Genomic DNA, 20846 nt, shown 5'->3' with positions numbered 1-20846 from the left:
CGCGGAAACTGCTGTGCAACCACACTCTCAACAACCTTCGCCACAAAGCGAAGGTTGGAGACTGGGCGATAGTTGGCCAATACATCTGGGTTCAGGGAAGGCTTCTTAAGGAGGGGCCTCACCACCGCCTCTTTAAGGGCCGTGGGAAAGGCACCCTCCCCCAGAGAAGCGTTTATAATTCCCTGAAGCCAGGCTCGTGGCGAGCTTTTGGAGCTCCTTCATAGGCGTCAAGAGGATGGTTGAAGTGAAGTTTAGTACTTGGAGTCATCCTCACTTAGTTCAATTGGGGTTTCAGGGATTTGACTTAGGGTTGCCAGGTTTGCTTCCAAAAAATAGCGGACAAGCGGGGGGGGGGTGTTAAGGAGTAAAAAAAGTAGACTGTACAGCTTTAGATTACGTACCATTTCATCATAAAGCTTTTGAATAAAAAAAAATGCCCACTATTTTGTGAAAAAAAATAGTGAACATAATGTGAAAAAAGTGGACACCTGGCAACCCTACTTGCAAAACGGATGAGGATAAAAAAAACAAAAACTCAGTTTTTGCAAGTCGGAGTTGGTAACATTGCCTTAATCTCCAGTTATTTCTTAGGCTAGATTGGAAATAACTTCAGTTTTAGCTTCCTTTCAACCCAGTCATTAGATATTGAAGACATGTAGCTTAGAGCAGGGGTCCTCACCCGTGGCCATTTTAAGACTTGTGGACTTCAACTCCCAGAATTCCTCAGCCAGCTTTGCTGGCTGAGGAATTCTGGGAGTTGAAGTCCACAAGTCTTAAAATGGCCAAGGTTGGAGACCTCTGGCTTAGAAAGCATCTCTGCTGAAGCAGGGCGCTTATCCCTTTAAAGCCGGACGGAACTTTTGCACTACGTTTCCCAGAATCCTTCACGGCGCTTTCCGTCGAAACAAAGCGTTCGGCCAATCAGCGAGGGAGAAGGGCATCCTAGCCCACTCAGGGCTGACGGAGAGAGCAAGATGGCGGCGGCGGAGGCTTGGCGAGCCGGCAGCGGGGATGCTAAACTCCGGCGGCTGCGGCTGCTGCTCTTATGGCTGCCGCTGCTGCTTTGGGAAGCCGGGGCGGAGCAGATGGAGGAGTACCTGAAGCGGGAGCACTCGCTCACTATGCCTTACCAAGGTGCCGCCTCTCTTTCCCCCCCTTCGCGATTATATTATATTGCACGGTGGAAATCCGTCCGGTGCAGCCCCTGCCCAAGACAGGATGTTTTCCGCCTTGGAGAGGCTCCACCTGTTGCATCTTTGCCTGTTAGGGCACCGGGCTTTCCCTAGAGTTGCTTTCCTAGATGCGGGGGTGGTGGGGGGGTGGTGGAGGGAAACTTTTGGGGCTGCCTCGGTTGAGCGTTCCCCGTTTTGCAAAAGGCAGCGTGCAAAGAAGCCGCGTGCATCATCTGGGTTACAGAGTTTATCCAGGGCTGGGGCCAAGAGGTTCATTGCAGGGTGGAAGGAGAAAATGCAAGTGGGGGAAATTTCCTTGCTAATGTTGCTTGCTGGCGAAGTGGGAAAGGGGTTGCATTTCCACCTGGGGGGTGGGAGGCCAAGTGAATGCAAGGGGGTTGGTTGTCTGCTGTTCATCCAAGTGGGGAGGTTTTGAAATAGGCCCTTTGGGCCCAAACCCTGACCAAGAGGCTGGAGCTGCGAAAGGCAGCGTGATGGGAGTGGAACTGCTGGGATTTTGGTGCAGGCTTGGGTGGGTGCAGAGGGGATGTGTCCTGTTGCAACTGAGTGGCATTTCTAAAGTCCCTCTGCACAGGGGGTATCCTTCTCCACGTCCATCCGAGTCAAGCGGTTGGCTTCTATTAAAACGTGGTACCATAGCTTTGGTTTCTGATTTCAGGCTTGGCTAGGGTGTTTTGCAACACACAGCTAAGTAGTGTGTGAATTGTGGAGGGCCAGAATGCTCCAGAACTCTAGTGTGGTTATTCACCTGGCTTTGGAAAGAGAGACTTTTAATGAAACCAAGGAAATAGAAAGCTGGCATACCACCACAAACGCACGGAACCAGCCTTGCAACATGGTCTTTGTTTGCAGCCTGACCTTTGGCTTCGTAAACTTTCCCCAAGAGGTTGAATGTTGCCTTCTGGACAGGGTTTCATAACTGACCACGTTCCTCCATAATGGCCGTTTTGATCAAAAGGCAGCTCAACTTCTGACGTGAGAGACGTTGTTGGGAACTGGCTTTGATCTAGCGAGCAATCTGTCCTTAACATTCTTTGTTTTTCAGGTGTGGGATCTGGCAGCTCCTCACTCTGGGAGCTTATGGGCAATGCAATGGTGATGACCCAGTTTGTTCGTCTCACCCCAGATATCCAAAGCAAGCAGGGTGCTGTGTGGAACAGAGTGGTAAGGCTTAATTGCCCGAGGGTGGGCTCTGGGAATTCATTAGGGCTGGAATAATTAGCAGGTGCCTTCTCTGTTGATGTTATCCTGTCTGTAGCAAAAGGAGGGAAGGGTGAAGCAATAGCGAACGTCCTGGGGGAATGAAGTCTTGCAAAAGGGACTGATGTGCAAAGGTGATTTACTCTGCCCAGTTGGAAGGTGTAGGCTGATACTGGAGTTTGCATATTACATTAAGCCGGAATTCGTTTGGCCATGGTTTAGGAAATAAACAAGAGTTGGTTTCACAAACCGTCCTTTGGGAAAGCGTCCTTCGGGTCAGCAAATGTTGCTCACGCTTGGTTGAATGTGCTTTCGGCGGGCTCTTTTTATCTTTTAGGATAGTGTTTCTCAACTTTTATGTCCTGTGGACTTCAACTCCCAGAATTCCCCAGCCACCCTTGCAAAGGTGCTGAGGTTGAGAAGTACAACTAGTCCTTTGACTTGCAGCTACGATTGAACCCAAAATTTCTGTTGCTAAACGAGACATTTGTTGAGTGAGTTTTGCCCCACTTTACTACCTTTCTTGCCACTGTGGTTAAGCGAATCACTGCAGTTGATAAGTTAGTAACTCGGTTGTTAAGTGAATCTGGCTTCCCCATTGACTTGGCTTCTTAGAAGATCGCAAAAGGAGATCACATGACTTTGGAACACAGCAACAGTCATAAATATGAACTGGTCGCCAAGCATCTGAATTTTGATTACGTGACCATGGGATGCTGCAACAGTTGTCAGTGTGGAAAAAAAAATGTCATAAGTCAGGGGTCTCCAACCTTGGCAACTTTCAGACTTGTGGACTTCAACTCCCAGAATTCCTCAGCCAGCTTTGCTGGCTGAGGAATTCTGGGAGTTGAAGTCCACAAGTCTGAGAGTTGCCAAGGTTGGAGACCCCTGTCATAAGTCAATTTTTCCAGTGCTGTTGTAACTCTGAATGGTCACTAAATGGATGGTTGTATGTCAAGGACTACCTGTACTGTTTTAAGATTGTGTTGCTTTCCTAATAATAATAATAATAATAATAATAATAATAATAATAATAANTTCTGGGAGTTGAAGTCCACAAGTCTGAGAGTTGCCAAGGTTGGAGACCCCTGTCATAAGTCAATTTTTCCAGTGCTGTTGTAACTCTGAATGGTCACTAAATGGATGGTTGTATGTCAAGGACTACCTGTACTGTTTTAAGATTGTGTTGCTTTCCTAATAATAATAATAATAATAATAATAATAATAATAATAATAAAGTTGGAAGGGATCTTGGAGGTCATCTAGTCCAACCCCCTGCTCAGGCAGGAAACCCTATACCATTTCGGGCAAATGGCTGTCCAGTCTCTTCTTAAAAACTTCCAGTGTTGGAGCATTCACCGCTTCTGGAGGCAGGTTGTTCCACTGGTGAATTGTTCTAACTGTCAGGAAGTTTCTCCTTAGTTCTAGGTTGCTCCTCTCCTTGATTAGTTTCCATCCGTTCCATTCTGTTTTCTTTTAGGCAGTTTGGGCACCAAGCAAGGGGTCTGATTACTGTGTACTTCAGACATTGTAGGAAGACGGCTGTTAGTCCATGGTAGCACAACATCAGAAGGAGTTGATAGTGCCGTTTCTGCTTAGACGTTATATTAAAAGGTATATGTCTCACAAGTCATCTATATTTTCCCAACCAAACTGTCTCGCCTTCTTTTCCCCACCATCCCACGCCTCGCCCCAATTCAGGGGTCTTTATCAGCCATTCCGTGCCTTTGAGGAATGAGCTGCAGCTCAAGAAACTTTATGGCAGTGGTTCTCAACCTGTGGGTCGGGACCCCATTTGGGGTCGATCGACCATTTCATGGGGGTCGCCAAGCAAGGCTGTCCGCCATTTTTTTCCCCCTTTTCCGGCGGGTGCCTTACCTTCCTTGAGCTGGGCCAGCTGGTGGTCGGCCTGCTCCGTCTCTGCCGCTTGCCAGCTACGCCTCGTCCGGCGCAGGGGGCGGAACCACGCATGCGCGGCGCTCCCAGGCAGGGAAAGTCCTCGACTTACGACCAGTTGGGTAGTCCTCGACTTACAACCGGTTTAGTCCTCGACTTACGACTGGTTTAGTCCTCGACTTACGACCGGTTGGGGTCGCGGCATTAAAAAGGTTGAGAACCACTGCTTTATGCCTTTAATAAAATTGTAGTTGGAAGAGGTGCTATCAAACTCAGGATTTCATGGAACACAACTATCCATATATGTGCTCAATTTGTTTCCCGATAGATACTTTGGGGTCTATTGCAAATGGGTTGCATTTGCATTTTGCAGATTTCAAAAATTTTCTTTATCTTGAACAAAGATGAATTTTATTACGGTAGCTGCAACAAATGGGACTTTTCCTAAGATCACTGAAGCAACAAAGTTCTGTTTTTTAAAACAACCATAAAGTCCTATGGTTTGAGAATTTAGCATAGGATATCTTGTATCAAAAAGCGAGTGGGCTGGATAACAATGTTACAGCATTTTCTATTTCATGCATTTTTGTTGAGGAAGTGCCTGAGCAAATTATGAAACTAACTTCAACTGGACACCCACATTCTTGTCTCTAAAAATTCAAACTGAGAATTTGAAAATCCTGATTCTGCGCGGCTAGTTTGATAGAAGAGAATAATAGAAGAGAATAATAACGTAGCATTTTAACACTCAGTGATGGGCTTTGTCAAGAAACCATGATTAAACACTGGCTTAGTGAGGTGTATACCATGATTGTCTCAGAGCCTACTTGAGCCACATCGATGGCAGCTTTCTTCATTTCTCTTTTCTATAGAAAGCTTGATAAAACTTGAATTGTGAGCAGAGCTGGTACAAATGCTTCCAGGTTGACTGCTGCTGAGGTTTCAGCCGTCAAACCTCAAGAATATTTTAAAATTTTACTGCAGACAGGAATAGAGTATAATGTGGTTGCAAAAATACAAGCTTTTTAAAGTGGGATCTAATATCCCAATAATCGGCTTCCGTGATTCTGCAGCATTTGCACTTGAGAGCATTTGCTCATCTTTGTCGAGTTGTTTGCTTTCTGGCTCGGTGTGCTGTTCCCCGTTGTTTAATCATGCGAGTTGGGATTAATTACTCTCTTTCTAGCCCTAAATATAGCTCAGCTGGAAGGGGAATACATAGATTATTGGCACAAGGAATTGGAAAAGTGCCCCTCTGTGCTGCTCGGCGTGTCCTTTGCAACCGCTAATGTGCAAAAACAGTTGTCTTAATATTTGCAAGCACTTAAGAATAAACGAAGCGTCCGGTAAATGTTTTGACTCTAGCTGACAGATTCTCTTCTGGGTGTGAAGACACAGAATTGGGGGAGGAGATGCATAAATGAAATAAAGGCACCAACCTTTTCTCTCAACGGTGCTTTTTCAAAAGGCACCTGGAGAAGTTGAAATTGATTGATTGAACCCTTTTTTTTTTTTTGCGCACAGTGGCGCAGGCCTAAAATGAAAAGGTTTTATAAAACCCAGCTGAAGGCCTAGGACTGGGGTGATGGTGCGTGTGCCCATAGAGGGGCTCTGCATGCCACCTGTGGCACGCGTGCCATAGGTTCGCCACCACGGCTCTAGCACATAAACCACAGCATACAAACTATGGTATTTGGAATTTCATATTGGATGAAGGCCAAGCCAAATACTGACCCACCTGGTTTCGTTGAATATGTGAAGCCGGCCCTGAACTTGATTGTACCCAGGAAACCAAGCTTATGATGTGTGTCTCTTGGTTTAGAATGTGACAGCAATCCAGAACTTTTTTTCATAGTTTATAGTTTTTTCTTTGTCTCGGTTTTGTGATATAAGCTATTGTACATTCTGAGCATCACACCCACAAAACCTTTTTAGCAGAATTTATCCTGCTTTGAAAGGATCCATTTTCTTAGGAACCTATGCATCTCGCCTGCAAAGAAAGTGTTAAATACATATTTCCCTTAATCACAAAGATGTTAACATAAGTTGTGGGTGCTCCAACAATGGAGATTTTTAAGAGATAGCCATTTGTCTGAAATGGGTATAGGGTCTCCTGCATGAGCAGGGGGTTGGACTAGAAGACCTCCAAGGTCCCTTCCAACTCTGTTGTTCTGTTAAGCCTTTAATGGTTCTCTCCTTTCTAAATTGCATCTTTTTTTTGCTTTCAACAGCCTTGTTACTTGAGAGACTGGGAGATGCAGGTGCATTTCAGAATCCACGGGCAAGGAAAAAAAAACCTCAACGGTGATGGCTTTGCCATCTGGTACACAAAGGATCGGATGCAGCCAGGTAAGGACTTTTCCAAATCCATGCCAAGCTTTGATCTCTGGCGCTGCAGTCTCTTTGCAGCGAGCCAGCCCGTTGGCTGGCAGATTTAGAAAGATGTCCTTTTCCTTGGCTACGAGTATCTTTCATACCCGTTGATGCTTTTCCTTGTTTTCTTCAGTAGAACCAGTGACAAAAAACTTCATAGGGTGTTGTGTATATTACGTATAAGGATGTTTCCCAATTGCATCCTCAGGTTTTGCCTGAATTGTCCTTCTGGCCCAAGTCTTCTTTTGAATTAAACTAGAAACCTCGTGTTCTTGCACCAGTACGTGTTCAAAAATGAAGGCCATTGTTAGATATTGTTTAAAAAACAACAACTCAGAAAGCCTAAGCAAAGTTTGTCCCAAAATTGCTTTTTCCAAAAGACAACTGGACTTTCTGGGTTTTTTTTCCCCCTTTGAAAACATTTCTCCTCTCATCCAAAAAACTTCTTCGGTTCTAACTTGACTGGTGGGGATTGGAGAAGCTTCTTAGATGCAAAGCAAAATGTTTGCGAAGGAAAAAAAAGTCCAGTTGCCTTTTTTTTTTTTTTTAAAAAAGCACCTTTGGGGCAACTATGACCTGCATGATTTGAGAGTCTCCATAGACACTAATCAAAACTTTCTTTCACTTTCTAAACCGTTTTTCTCGTGAAGGCCAGCTCCTCCAGAATTTAACTGGGTGTGTGCAGAAGAGAAGCTAAGCTTTTCCACTATAAAAAAATGGGGAAATTCTGAGGGGTCCTTGGGGCTCTCTGAGCTTCTTTCCTTGCAGACTTTCTTGCACTGATGATGTTACCTAGTTTGGTAATGAAAGGTCTGCAAGAAAACAAGCAAGCTCAGAGAGCACCAAGGACCCTTCATTTCAACCCTGAAGGAAAAAATTCTTTTGGCTTTTCTAAAAGCATGAATTGATCTCTGGAGAAACAGCTGCTGGACACAGTTTTTTGTCTGTTCCAGGGCTGGTCTTTGGCAGCAAGGATAACTTCATAGGGCTGGGCGTGTTTGTGGACACCTACCCCAACGAGGAGAAGCAGCAGGAGGTAAGGGCCACCCCGGAATGGCTGTGCAGGCAGCAGAAGAAGGCTGGGGAGGGGGCATTGGCCACATCCTGGTCAGCCATTGGAGCTGGGCTAAGAAGACCGTTGGCTGCTGTGATGTGTCTTAAGTTCCAAATCTGTCATGGCTCCCGAGGAATATGAATCTTAGGTGGAGAATTTGTGTTCTGCTTTTCGCCCTCAGTCTTCTACCTCGCACAACCCAAAGAAGCTGGTGATGGTTCAGGTTGTTTGGAGCAATTTGAGTTGTTATGGGGAAGGGGCAATTTAGGCAGAACGGTGAACCCATCTGGCTGGCTGGGCTTTGGAGAATCAGACAAGCACCCCTCTGTGTCTTCATGCCTACTTTTAGGAAGGGAGAACTGCAGCCTGTGTGACCTCCATCGCCCCACTTGTCACCCCAGAGCCCTACTTAATTAAACTAAAAAGGCAGCTCTCGTCTGCTGAAGAAGTGGAGGTTTTGGACCTCAGTCCCTGAAGCACATTTGATGACTTTGGGCCAGTTGCTTTCGCTCAGGGTGGTGGTTTTGAAATATAGAAAAGAGTTCTGAGTACCCCACCTTTTGCTCTTTTATGGGAGAAAGGTATTCATCTTTACAAATAAATGAAGTATATATAATTAGTCTTTTTTTCTAAAGGCAGGTAAGATGCAGAGCCTGGTGGGCACCATCTCATCCATGGGTGTCAAACTCAACACATCACATGACATGTCGCGATGTATCATGACTTTTTTTTTTTTTTTGCATTGCTGGGGTGGACGCTGCCTCTGTATGATGCAACCGGCCCGTGGGCCGGCAGTTTGACACCCCTGATCTAATCTATCCCAAAATAAGAGCTGTATTAGTGCTGTAGGGTAAAATGTCCAACCTTTGCAACTTTAAGGCCTGTGGAATTCAACTCCCAGAATTCCCTAGCCAGGGCATGAAGGCTAAGGAATTCTGGGAGCTGACGTCCACAAGTCTTCAAGTTGCTAAGGTTGGGACACACCCTTGCTATATGATGTCAGAGAATGCAAAGTTAAAAGCCAGAATTTTTCTGCTTGTTTCGGTCTGTATTCTGGTACAAGTTACCTTCGTAAGGCAGGGATCTCTCCTCCAGCCCCTCCGATTCCAGGATCCCTTAGCTTTCCAATCTAGGGATACCTTCCCACCTTTCCCCTAACCTAAACAATCGGTCGTGGAGGAGGAGAAGAAGCCCAGGGATTGGATGAAGGGAGATTAAGTCTGTTAGGTGACTCTCTCTTGCTTCTGTCCCCTCCCCTTTCCCCCGGCTCTGCAATAACCATTCTGGATTCTCAGGCCCAGAAGAAGAGGTATTCTTCAGGAAACCAGGTACTTCATATGGTCCCTTTCTAGATCCTTTATTCCAATCTTGTAGTGCAGTCTTTGCTTTCCTCCTGCCCAAATCCAGGCTGTCTCTGAACATCACAGCCTTTTCTGCCAAATGCATTTATAGTCCTGTCACCACCTGGCCCAATTGCTTGCTTCTCAGTTGTCTTGAACTGCCCTGCTTCCCAACAACACACCTCCTCCTGCTCTTGGCCTCTCCAGCTCGGCTCCATTGCATCCCTCCTCGCATGCTCCTTTCCACTCTGCCGAATGTCAACCAGTGTGAAAATAGCTGTTCGGATGGAAAGCCGGTCTCTTCCTTCTGTTCCTTCTCCAGCGTGTCTTCCCGTACGTCTCGGCCATGATCACCAACGGGTCCCTTGTCTACGACCACGAGAGGGATGGGAGGCCGACTGAACTCGGTGGCTGCACGGCCATAGTCCGGAACCTGGAGCACGACACTTTCCTGGTGATCCGATACGTGAAGAGGAGACTTACGGTGAGTGTCTATAGTCTGCAACTGTTAAGAGCCCTGGTGGCGCAGTGGTTAGAATGTGGTATTGCAGGCTCACTCTGCCGACTGTCGTCAGTTTGATTGTCACCGGCTCAGGGTTGACTCAGCCTTCCATCCTTCCGAGGTCGGTAAAATGAGGAGCCAAATTGTTGGGGACAATATGCTGACTCTGTAAATAACTTAGAAAGGGCTGTGAAGCACTATGAAGCGGTTATATAAATCTTAGTGCTACTGCTAACTGTCTTGTCTGTCTGTTTGTAGGAATTGAATTAACTTTTATTAAATAGCCTGAAATGAGTTATAATCAGGTTCCCATAATCTCATAATGTTTGGGTAGTAGTCTTGCTTCCTTGGAACGTGATCATATTTTCGATGCTGTTTTTCAGACATCTGGAAGTTTTCTTCTTGGCCTAGGATTTTAAGCTTTTTTCAGACCCATCTTTCCTCTCCTGCCCCGTCCAAGTCTCTTCTCTTCGTTATCCCCCCTGTCTGAAATTTTAACCGGAAGGAGGTGGCCCCTTGTTGTCGTGCTCTGAGTGACAGTTCTAACACCCAATCATCACGTCCTTCCCAAGGATTCTCCAGGTAAGCTTTGGAAAGGATGCATCTAGAATGAGTCTTCTCTCGTTTGACTTGAGGTCTTGATTGATATTGACGGAAAGCACGAATGGAGAGATTGCGTCGACATTCCTGGAGTCCACTTACCCCGCGGATACTTCTTCGGAATCTCTTCCGTCACGGGAGACTTGTCAGGTATTGCTCATAAGCCCAGCATAGCTGGAAGAGGTTTTTTTTCCTACCGTTTTTACTTCTGGAGAAGATCCTGCAGAGCTTAAAAACTTGGAACAAGAGAAGGGAACCCGTAGGCAGCTTCCTCAATAGAATGTCTTCCAGATGTGTTGGACTTTAGCTTCCACTACGAGTAAACTTGATGTCATGGTTCCGACAGATGAAACTCTTCAAAGAACTTTGAGGCATTGTTTACCTTAAAGAATCTTTATTCGAGCAGCATAGCATCGGCACGTACATAAGCGAAGCCAAAATCTGGATTCCCCTCCCCTTAGCACATAGTATCAAACACAATTCCCTCCTCTAATTAACAGTCATAAATCACATTCTCCAATTAGTTTGAAATGCAGGCTTTCCCTCCTTTACTCCAACCCACCATTTCTTATCATCTCTTATTTCAAAAACCCTGAGTTCACACGCTATTACAATATTGTTATGTCTAACTAACTCCCATCACACTTGGCTTTTTTAATATCAAAAGCCGGAGCAAAATTCAATAGCCAGCTAATGGCTGTAAGTCAGGGATCTTCAAACTAGGCCCTTTTATGACTCGTGGACTTCAACTCCCAGATTTCCTCAGCCAGGCATGCTGAGGGGAAAGGGAGAGGTTTCCAAGCTGAGCCATGCTGGCTCAGGAATTCTGGGAGTTGAAGTCCACGAGTCATAAAAGAGCCAAGGTTGCCTACCCCTGGCCTAGTTTGAAGGCCCCTGCTCTAAGTGGACCCCCTCCTCATTATCCCCCTTCCTTTTGAACTCAGACAATCACGACATAATTTCTCTGAAGACCTACCAGCTGACGGTTGAACGGACACTAGAAGAAGAGAAACGTGACAAAGAAGTCTTCCTTCCGGTGGTGGAGAACATGAAACTTCCTGGAAGTGAGTATGATGTTCAGTTTTACCCAGTGAAATGAATCGGGGCAAACACAAGGAGGCCTGGTGTTGTTTTTTTTACACAATACATAATTAAATTACCGTGAGATGTAGAACTGCAGGTTTCAAAGAAAGTTAGACTGATTAATGGAAGACCTAGGGATCACTAGGTCTACTAGCCTTGAGTAGCCCTGGGATAACCTCCGAAGGCTATCTGTTAGGAACCAATGGGCAGTTGGTGGGCCACTGTAAGAAAAGATCTGATAGGCCAGGAGTCCAATCCAGCAAGAAACTGCTTCGGTTCTTACAACAGCTGGGACTTAAGGATTGGCACTGCAGGCAGAACACAGTTGTCCCTGGGATGGCGAGGCCTTTGAATTGAAGGGAGTGGATACTGCATTTTGCTTATGGCAGCATCCTGTTGGGTCTCTGCAGTGGAGGGCCCATTTCAGGAGACCCACTGGAGGCTGTTCTAACAAGGATCTGCCATGGAGTTTTCAGCAGTTGGTCTCCATAGGGCAGGGGTCTTCAAACTTGGCCGCTTTAAGACTTGTGGACTTCAACTCCCAGAATTCCTCAGCCAGCCATGCTGGCTGAGGAATTCTGGGAGTTGAAGTCCACAAGTCTTAAAGCGGCCAAGTTTGGAGACCCCTGACTTAGGGTGTCAGTGAAGTAAGTGCTGTGGAAAACCCTAACGCGCATTGCATGTATGGGTCTTTCTAGCTCAGCACATCCAAGTGGAGTAGGAAGCAGTCCAGGTATCAACAAAGAGCTAGAGCTTGTTCTTATAGCAGAGTCTGACCTCTGCACCTGTCCTTTGCAGTGGAGACGCCGCTGGAACCCCTGAGTGGCCTTGCTCTCTTCCTGATAGTCTTCTTTTCGCTGGTGGCCATCGTCTTCGCCATCGTCATTGGTGTCATCGTTTACAACAAATGGCAAGAACAGAGCCGGAAGCATTTCTACTGACCCACAGGCTTCCTCTTTGATTCCTCCGGTCCGCCTTGCTTTCTAGATAGCCATCAGATTTCATCAGCAAGGGGCGATCACGGAAACAGGCAGCTCAGCTTGGGAAGCCCCCTCCAGTGGGTCTCTCTGGCTCCTAAACCTAACAGAGGGCTGACATCTGGACTGGTGGGCTCCTGGTGGTGGGGAGACACCATCATCTCTGCTCTTTCCTTTGCCTTCCTTGAACTAAGCTCTCGGCACCGGCTTTGTCAGCACACAATGGAGCCTCTGTTGACTCGTTTGGGGGGGATATTTAATCAGAGATTTGGAGCTGCCTTCCTCGGCTCCTCTAGTGGGGTTTGTTGGAAGATGGGAGCTGTCAAGCTAGCAGTGAAAAGGAAATTGGGATATGGTAATCAACAGTAATGAACTGAATGTTTCTTTGGGATGCCTTAAGTAACATATTACTGCCTGGAGGACAATGGCAGAACCCTTGTAGCGTAAAGAAAACCAAGGCACTTATCTTGTTTATCCCAGCAACACAATTCTTTTCTTCTGTTCTTTATAGATCAGGAAAAGCATCGTAGTGAAACCACTGTCCTGCTGAATCAGCCAATGTGAATCTCTTTGCTCCTTAAGCACAACAACACTCTCCTCCTTGTTCTTTTCTTCCTTCTTCTGCTTGTTTTTGCCTTCTCCTTCCCTCTCTCCACTTCTTCCTTCTCCTTTCCCTTCTCCATTTCTTCTTCTTCCTCCTCCTCCTCCTCCTCCTCCTCCTCCTCCTCCTCCATCTGTTGCTTCTACCTCACCATTTGTTCCTTCTCCATTTCTTCTCTTTCTCCATTCCTTCCTTCCTTCTCCTTTCTCCCCATTTCCCCCCCCCATCTGTCCTCGCGACATTTTATGGCTGCCTCAGTGGTCCTTGCTGCTGTTATGTTCCTTCCCTGGGTGAAATGAGGCGGCCCTTGCCGAAGAGATGAAACTGTGGTTTTTGCTGGGCTTCCAAGGGATTCTTGAATGTTTTTTGAGTTAACCTTTGGAAAACTGTGAAGCCTGTTTGGCAGCTGGTGGGGTTTAGAGCAGGGAGTGTTGTTAAACTACTTCGAAAGATGGTTTTGTCCACTGGCCATCTTTGCATCATTCAGGAATGAGCCGCGCTCACCAAGAGTAATCGTAGAGCCTGTACGTTGGGCACTAACCTAACCTCTACAATCTCCCCCAATGGCGTGCCTGGCCTCAGCAGGGGGCTGGCAGATCTCAAGGGGACAGTTAGCATGCAAGCAGAGGTGGCCCAATCTGAGACTTTTCTAATAGTAAACACTTGTGAACTACTCTACTGAGAAAAAAAGTGCTGCTAACTGCTGCCGTTAGATTTTCTGATGCCAGCTTTTCCTTGTTACTCAGGGGAATCTGATCTCACTTCATCTCCCTGGCTGCTGGATCCACCATGTCTCTTTAGTTGATATCCTATCCTATCCTATCCTTCCCCCTTCTCCATCCATCCCTCCCAATTTTATAAGAGAGGAGTTGATTGACCTACAGGTAATCCTTGAGTTATGACAACAGTTGAGACCCTGATTGCTGTCACTAAACAATGCAGTTGTAGAGTGTTTACTGATGGCAATCCAGGCTGTCCCGGTTCTCATCATAACCCCAAGACAGGAAGGTCGTTAAGTGGGAAATGGAGGAAGTACCAGGTGGGGAGCATGGGAGTTCTGCACGTGAGTTGGGATGCTGCGTTGTGGCATGAACTCGCGGAGGTGGGAAAAGAGGGTGTGGGGTACGCATGTGCAAGTGCGAGAAGGCTCAGGTAAGGAGGATGCTGGTAGGTGCAAGCAAGCAAAGGGGGAAAGGAAGGCTCAGGGTCAACAAAGAAAGGCTGGGCAGGAAACTTACTCGATCGATCTTTGACTTCCCTCTGGCTTCCCCATTGACTCTGTTTGTGGGAAGCTGGCAGAGAAGGCCAGCAACAGTGATCGTGTGACTTTAGGATACTGCAACCGGTCCTTAAGGTGACCTGGTTGCCAAGCACCCTAATTTTGTTTAAGTGACCATGGAGGCACTGCAATGGCCAGGATTTTGAGGATCCGTCGTAAGTCCCTTTGTTCAGTTGCCACCGTTAACAGTTGCTGAACGAATGGATGTAAACTCAAAGGCCACCTGTATCTCCATCAGCATAACTGGAGACCAGGAGTCTCCAGACTTGGCCATTAAGACTTCAACTTCCATGCTGGCTGGGGATTTCTGGAAGTTGAAGATCACAAGTCTTGAAGTCGCCATGTTTGGAGAGACCCTGGTTGCAGATGATCCCAGGTGGGAAATTCATGGCTTCTGGAAATATTGGGGTGATTTTGTGTCAAGAAACCAACAGTTGCCTTCTAGAGTGAGAAAGTTGGGTCAGTTCTGAGATCACAGCCCTCGTTTTTGGTGATGGTCTTCCACTGGTTTCTTTCTTCCCACTCTTTTTTATCTGTCCACTGTATATCTCTTGAGCGGTGCTAAATAATCCGATCCGGCTTCTGTGTTGAAAATAATCACTTTTGGGAAACGGGAGATACATTTCCTGAAATTTCATCACGGTTGTCTCCAATCTCACCTACCGGCACAATTTTTTTTTTCTTTTACTTTTCAAGGATGGGCAGCATTTTGTAAAGAAAGGTGTGCTAACTTCTTTCCTTGAGATACCTCGAGAAAACAGTGGTATATTGAACAGGGTCATAATAAGGCTTGATATAGTCCAGGGGTAGGCAACCTTGGCTCTTTTATGACTCGTGGACTTCAACTCCCAGAATTCCTGAGCCAGCTCTGCTGAGGGGAAAGGGAGAGTTTCTAAGCTGAGCCATGCTGGCTCAGGAATTCTGGGAGTTGAAGTCCACCAGTTATGAAGAGGCCAAAGTTTCCCTCATGCTGGCTCAGGAATTCTGGGAGTTGAAGTCCACGAGTCATGAAGGGGCCAAAGTTTCCCTCATGCTGGCTCAGGAATTCTGGGAGTTGAAGTCCACGACTCATGAAGGGGCCAAAGTTTCCCTCATGCTGGCTCAGGAATTCTGGGAGTTGAAGTCCACGACTCATGAAGGGGCCAAAGTTTCCCTCATGCTGGCTCAGGAATTCTGGGAGTTGAAGTCCACGAGTCATAAAAGAGCCAAGGTTGCCTACCCCTGATATAGCCAGTTACATGCTAGTGAGAGCAAAGCCAATTCAAACTCAAGGTTCTACTTTTTGGCCTAATCGTACGGATAGTGCCAATTTGTGAGAACACAAGACCGTGCTCTTTTTTTTCAATTTGTCTTCTCCGGGTTAGCTTCCAAACAGGTTGAAGCATCCAGAAGTTGGGAATGAAATTCCTGGACAGCAAGTTGGCAGGAACCCGTCGGCTTTGGCAAGCAAGTTCATGGGTAAATATTGCTCAAGAGGCAGATTTTGCTTTTTGGGGTGAAAAATATTCACATCCCCCTGCGAACAAACGCGTGTAGAAGTTTTCAACCTCTTCAAAATTCTTATTTACCCTGAAGTTGCTTGATAGTGAGGCGGGCAGCATATAAATTTAATACAGTGGTACCTCAATCCAAGGAAGCACCAAAAACAATTGAGTACCAAGTTTTTCCTACAAGGAATAAGGTAGTGAGTCACAAGGCAGCCGACAGCGACAAGTTCTAGCTTGTACGTTGAGTATCAAACAAATGATGAATACCGGGACAAATTTTTCATGTCAAAATGCACTGAGTACCAAATTCAGTGAGTTTCAAAGCAGTCAAGTCCCAAGGCACCACTGTAATGGAAAGCTAAATCAAAGAATTTGGGGAATGGGGAGACACTCTGATAGTTGAGACATTTCTACAATTCCTCATGCTTCTCTGTTCTTGGGACATGTTTTGGACATTCTTGTGCTGCACTCAGATCATATGCTGCTGTTTTAAAAAGGATATATTTTTTTAAATCTATTGTTATAAATATACATTGTGCCCAGCTACTTATGTAAAAGGTTGACTACCCCTGAGCTAGTGCATTGGGTTCTTGGCCCAGGAGGTCCAGGGCTGTCCATGTGAATCAGCTTTTCCAGCTTTGTAGGACACACTGGAAGTGAACCTCAAGACATTCTACAAACAAAGTGTGTCCTTGGGCTCCTGAGCCACAACAACCTAGAACTTGGGTTTCAATAAATGTCCTTAAAGGAGAAATCGAAATGGCATTTGTTTCTATAGAAACAGCCCTGGAATCAACAGGGAAAAGATGAGCAGAAGCTCATTGTGAAATCCCTCAATTCCTTCAATATAGGACCATTGCCTCACTGGTAGCAGAATTTCCAGAACACTTTGCCTCTTCTAAAAATAACAAACAAACAAAAAAAAAACCAAACCTTTTTTATTTTTGGCCAAACTGACTGAAATCTTATGCGCGTCTGCCTATTTTTTGTCTTCATCTATGTTTCTGCCTTGAAATAAACACAACTGTGAAATGTATAGTCTCTTCACTGCTGCGTGAGCAGAGGTGCAAAATTTCCAAGACTCTGAATGATTCCTTTGGACCTTTTGTTCCACCAGGGAATGGCCCTGACAGAGAATAAAATATTAGGAGAATTATTAAGGTCGGTTACGTGTCTTTAAGAGTCGGTTTCACGAAAGGCGTCGATGTGATGTTTTCCCTTCAAAACATCAGGAGGGGAAGCGGACTAAGATTCTTCAGTGATCCAGATAGACAGATGCACATATACACAGATGTGTGTATAACAGCCTGCCAGTTACACAAATCATGCTGAAAATAGGAATTTTCGTCAATTTATTCTGCTTGGCTTGAAGTATTTAGTTAACCTCAGCAACTTTTAAGACGGACTTCAACTCTCACTGTTGGCCAGATACCAATAAAGGAGAATATTTATAACTCAGGGTTGAAATGAACTTCATTAGCAGTGATGATGTTACCTAGTTTGGATAATGAAATGTCTGCAAGAAAACAAGCTCAGAAAGTGCTAAGGACCCCTCATTTGCCAGATAGCATCTCGAAGTGGGGGCAGTTGAAAAACCGTGCACTAACAGATGCCCTCCCATCATCATTGTGCACAGTAGTGTGAAACTGAAGAGGCATTCCATGCCTATTTCAATTGTGAATCATCTTAACTCCTGGGACCCCCAAATTTAGGAGGGGGGGAAGGGTATTTCCTATATATTCCATTGCCTGCTGTCCCTATTGTGACTGAAATACCTGACTGAGCTACTGGGGGCAGAATTCTCTATAAATCAGATGACTCTGTATTGCCTTATCTATAATAAGAGCTTGCAGTTCCTCATTAAGCAACTGTTTAAAGTTACAACAGACACCCCCCCAAAAAAGCTTCTTATGAACTGGCTCTCCTTTTTTAAAGGTACCTCATAATATTACAAAGAACCACCCATCATGTTTGACATGAGTTTACTCTTATTATCCAACAGCTGGAAAGTTTGGCGGTCCATCTTATTTCATCATACTGCAAAAAGGAATACATTTTGATTTCAGCTTTTGAAATTGGCTACAAATTGCCAATTTCACTGACAAAAAAAGTTGCACGCAACCACTACTAGATGGATTATTTTTCTGCCGATATCGAATCGTATTAAGCACGTTCCAAAACTAGCTGAGTTTGAAACGTGAAGATTTGATTAAGGAAGCAGAGCAAGGATTTGCTTCTGTGTTAATTTTTAGAATGAGTGTTTTGTTCTAAAAATCTGTCTCCCGACAATTTTATCTTAAAGGGCGGTGGGAGGGGGTGTAAGATATGTCACTGTTTACGGCAGGGCGGGGGAACCACGGTCATTTTATGACTTGTGGACTTCGACTCCCAGAATTCCTGAGCCAGCATGGGGAATTCTGGGAGTTGAAGACCACAAGTCATAAGAGGGCCATGGTTCCCCACCCCTGGTTTAAGGCATCAAGGACACTGCTTTTTGAGTTAACAAGCACATGCTGGGGTTGCCTTTAAATAAGTTACAATTGGGTACCTAAGTAAAGATGGTTGCTTCTCTATACTTCTACTGTAAAACAAAATTAAGAATGGAGAAGGATTGTCAGAGATCTCTATGTACAAAAACATAAAGAGGGACACTGTAGCATGAGACCTCTAAGGGGAAAAGGAGTGCCACTATCCTAAAGTTGAAAGTAAATAAGCATCGCCATCTTTTAGTACAGCCTCAAACCTTGCAAATTCCCGTCAGCTAATTCTAGCCACGTGGGCTTATTATGAAAACTTCTAAACTCACAGCAACAAGAACCTAGGGATGTGCACTGTGCACGCATCAGCAACTACCATGGCACAAGCTGAAATACAGAAGTGGAGCCCGACACGTAGAAAATGGCGTGAAATTCATAAATAAATGTACAGTCTTCCTGTAAGGAGGAGAACTTTAAACAATGAGGTATATCCTGCAGAATTTAACGGTTTGCCTCTTTTCTGTCAAATCCCATCCTAGTTCCATGGAAAAATAAATACACCATCACAGTCTCTCTGGTCGCCATGGATCTGACCTCAAGCAGGACGTCACATAGGCCAGGCTCGCCCCGCTTCTCCTCTCGGGATTAAGTCCGGCCAAATGACAGCTTTTCAGTAAATGGTGCACCAGTTGCTCCCATCGCTCGGCATGAGTCCCCCAGTAATTAAAAGAATCAGGTCCACAAACCACCAGATGCCAAGTCCTCCAAGAGTCAGCAGCTTCCCCACAGCTGTACCTGTATGGCCTAGGCAGAAGTGGTCCACCCCAAAGCAGCCCAAGAAAAAGGAGTAGAGGAGAGTGGTAATGAAGTAGTGTCCAGTGTACCTGGAATACAAAAGTCGCAAAGAGAGGAACGGAATCCTCATAAAGGAAAAATGTTTAAAGGAAGTTTTAGGAACCGTGCGCAGCACCCCCTCATGGCTATAACATGACACTGTGTGGAATATACACTGCAATGATTACAGATACTCCCCGACTTAAGAACTGTAATGGAACCTATTGCAAGTCATAAGTCTTAACAGTCATAAAATGGGTCACCCATGGGACTGAGCCAATTTTTCAGTCTTTTTTTGCAGTGGCTGCTAACCAAACCCATTGTTTGCTATAGGGCGTGTTTTGCTGAAAAGTGGAAATAAACACCGTTTTTTGGCAAAAATAAATTGTCACAAATCATGGCCACGTGGCTGCAGGATGCTGTAAATGTGAACCGGTTGCTGAGCACCCAAAATGAAGTTGCGTAACCACATAGGGGAGAAGCACCAGTTGGAACTTGGGAACTAGGTTGTAAGTACCTTTTAGGGGCTCCATCGTAACTCTGACTGGTTACTAAGTGAGCAATCATATGTTGTGGGCGCCCTATACCATCCAAGTGTGTAATTATTTAGGACTTCTCCTCGACAGAAACAAAGCTGTATAAAATCAACAGCTGGAGTTAGAATGGAATTGCTGAATGACTCTCTTCTGTGTCATACTGAATAGTTAATTGGATTAAATGGATACTTTATTTGGCCAAATGTGATTATAGACACACACAGAAGTTCACATTTACAGACATTTACAGCATCCTGCAGTCATGTGGCCTTGATTTATGTCAAACTTTTTTTTTTTTTGCCAAAAAACGGCTTTTATTTCCACTTTTCAGCAAAACATGCCCCACAGCGAACAATGGGTTTGCTTAGCAGCCACTGCAAAAAAGACTAAAAAATTGGCTTGGTCCCATAGGTGACCCATTTTATGACTGTTTCCGGTGCAGAAGCTGTCAAGGTACATGCAAAGCAACAGAATAATGATAAGTTTTAATGATGAGTTTTAAATAGGGATAATTTTTAAACAATTTTAAAGAGCCACAGCTACCAATATTTGGATTTTAATTGGTTTTTAGCAGGGGAAAATTTTTTGTACAATGTTTTAATATGCTGTGAGCCGCCCTGAGTCCCATGGGGAGAAGGGCGGCATATAAATTTAAATATAAATAAATAAAATAAATAAATAATCATAATCATAATACCAATAAGAGTGGGGGATTTGAAAGATAAGGATAAATAATGCTACAGCCATACTATGTGGGGAACACACATACAAATACCTACAGGCACACTACATTGGTAAATACATATATGTAATACTGCAGCCGTACTACATGGATAAATGCACATTAGACAGCATCATGAGAATTACATGTTCAGGTTTTGCTGATGAGCAGAGAAGCTCACAAAACCCAAACAAAGAAATTAGACCTAACGTGTGCTGCTCTTGGCTTCTGCATTGTCACCCGAAACTGCAAAAATGTACCAAGAAAAGGCACTCACTTTATGCACGGCTTGTTCCCACGCAGAAAAGTCCGATGTCCTGCGCACTCAATGCCATCCAATGCCCTGCAAAGGACCCGAGTGTGGCTGACGTCGCTATACGCTTGGCCACCAAACTGTTGCAAGGAGAGAAAATGGCAGAACAAATGGAAGATTTATCGGCTGACATGCCTTGGTTTACGCCAGTAGTTCTCAACCTTTTTAATGCCGCGACCCCAACCGGTCGTAAGTCGAGGACTAAACCGGTCGTAAGTCGAGGACTTTCCCTGCCCGGGAGCGCCACGCATGCGTGGTTCCGCCCCCTGCGCCGGCCGAGGCGTAGCTGGCAAGCGGCAGAGACGGAGCAGGCCGACCACCAGCTGGCCCAGCCCAAGGGAGGTAAGGCACCCGCCGGAAAAGGGGAAAAAAATGGCGGA

At 45.4% G+C, this 20846-nt stretch overlaps 2 protein-coding genes across 2 annotated transcripts; one reads left to right on the top strand and one right to left on the bottom strand.

Annotated features, from left to right (window-relative positions):
• The first annotated feature begins 974 nt into the window (after positions 1-974).
• LMAN2L (lectin, mannose binding 2 like) lies at positions 975-12234 on the top strand. Its single transcript, XM_015816519.1, has 9 exons — positions 975-1134; positions 2239-2357; positions 6521-6638; positions 7616-7698; positions 9012-9044; positions 9379-9540; positions 10194-10308; positions 11103-11222; positions 12040-12234. Exons 1-9 carry the CDS (start codon positions 975-977, stop codon positions 12180-12182), a joined length of 1053 nt encoding a protein of 350 aa, XP_015672005.1. The 3' UTR covers positions 12183-12234.
• Positions 12235-18523: 6289 nt separating this feature from the next.
• On the bottom strand, positions 18524-20546 carry TM2D2 (TM2 domain containing 2; the record flags this gene model as incomplete). The annotated part of the gene is made up of 2 exons (XM_015816518.1): positions 18524-18946; positions 20431-20546. Coding segments are annotated over 2 exons (330 nt in total), but the record flags the coding sequence as incomplete, so codon positions are not given.
• Between the last annotated feature and the right edge of the window lie 300 nt (positions 20547-20846).

This window comes from Protobothrops mucrosquamatus, unplaced genomic scaffold (genome assembly GCF_001527695.2).
Source record: "Protobothrops mucrosquamatus isolate PMUCROS unplaced genomic scaffold, P.Mucros_1.0 scaffold462, whole genome shotgun sequence".
NCBI lineage: Eukaryota > Metazoa > Chordata > Lepidosauria > Squamata > Viperidae > Protobothrops > Protobothrops mucrosquamatus.
Note: the sequence above shows the minus strand (reverse complement) of the source record. Positions and strands in the feature narration are given on the sequence as shown.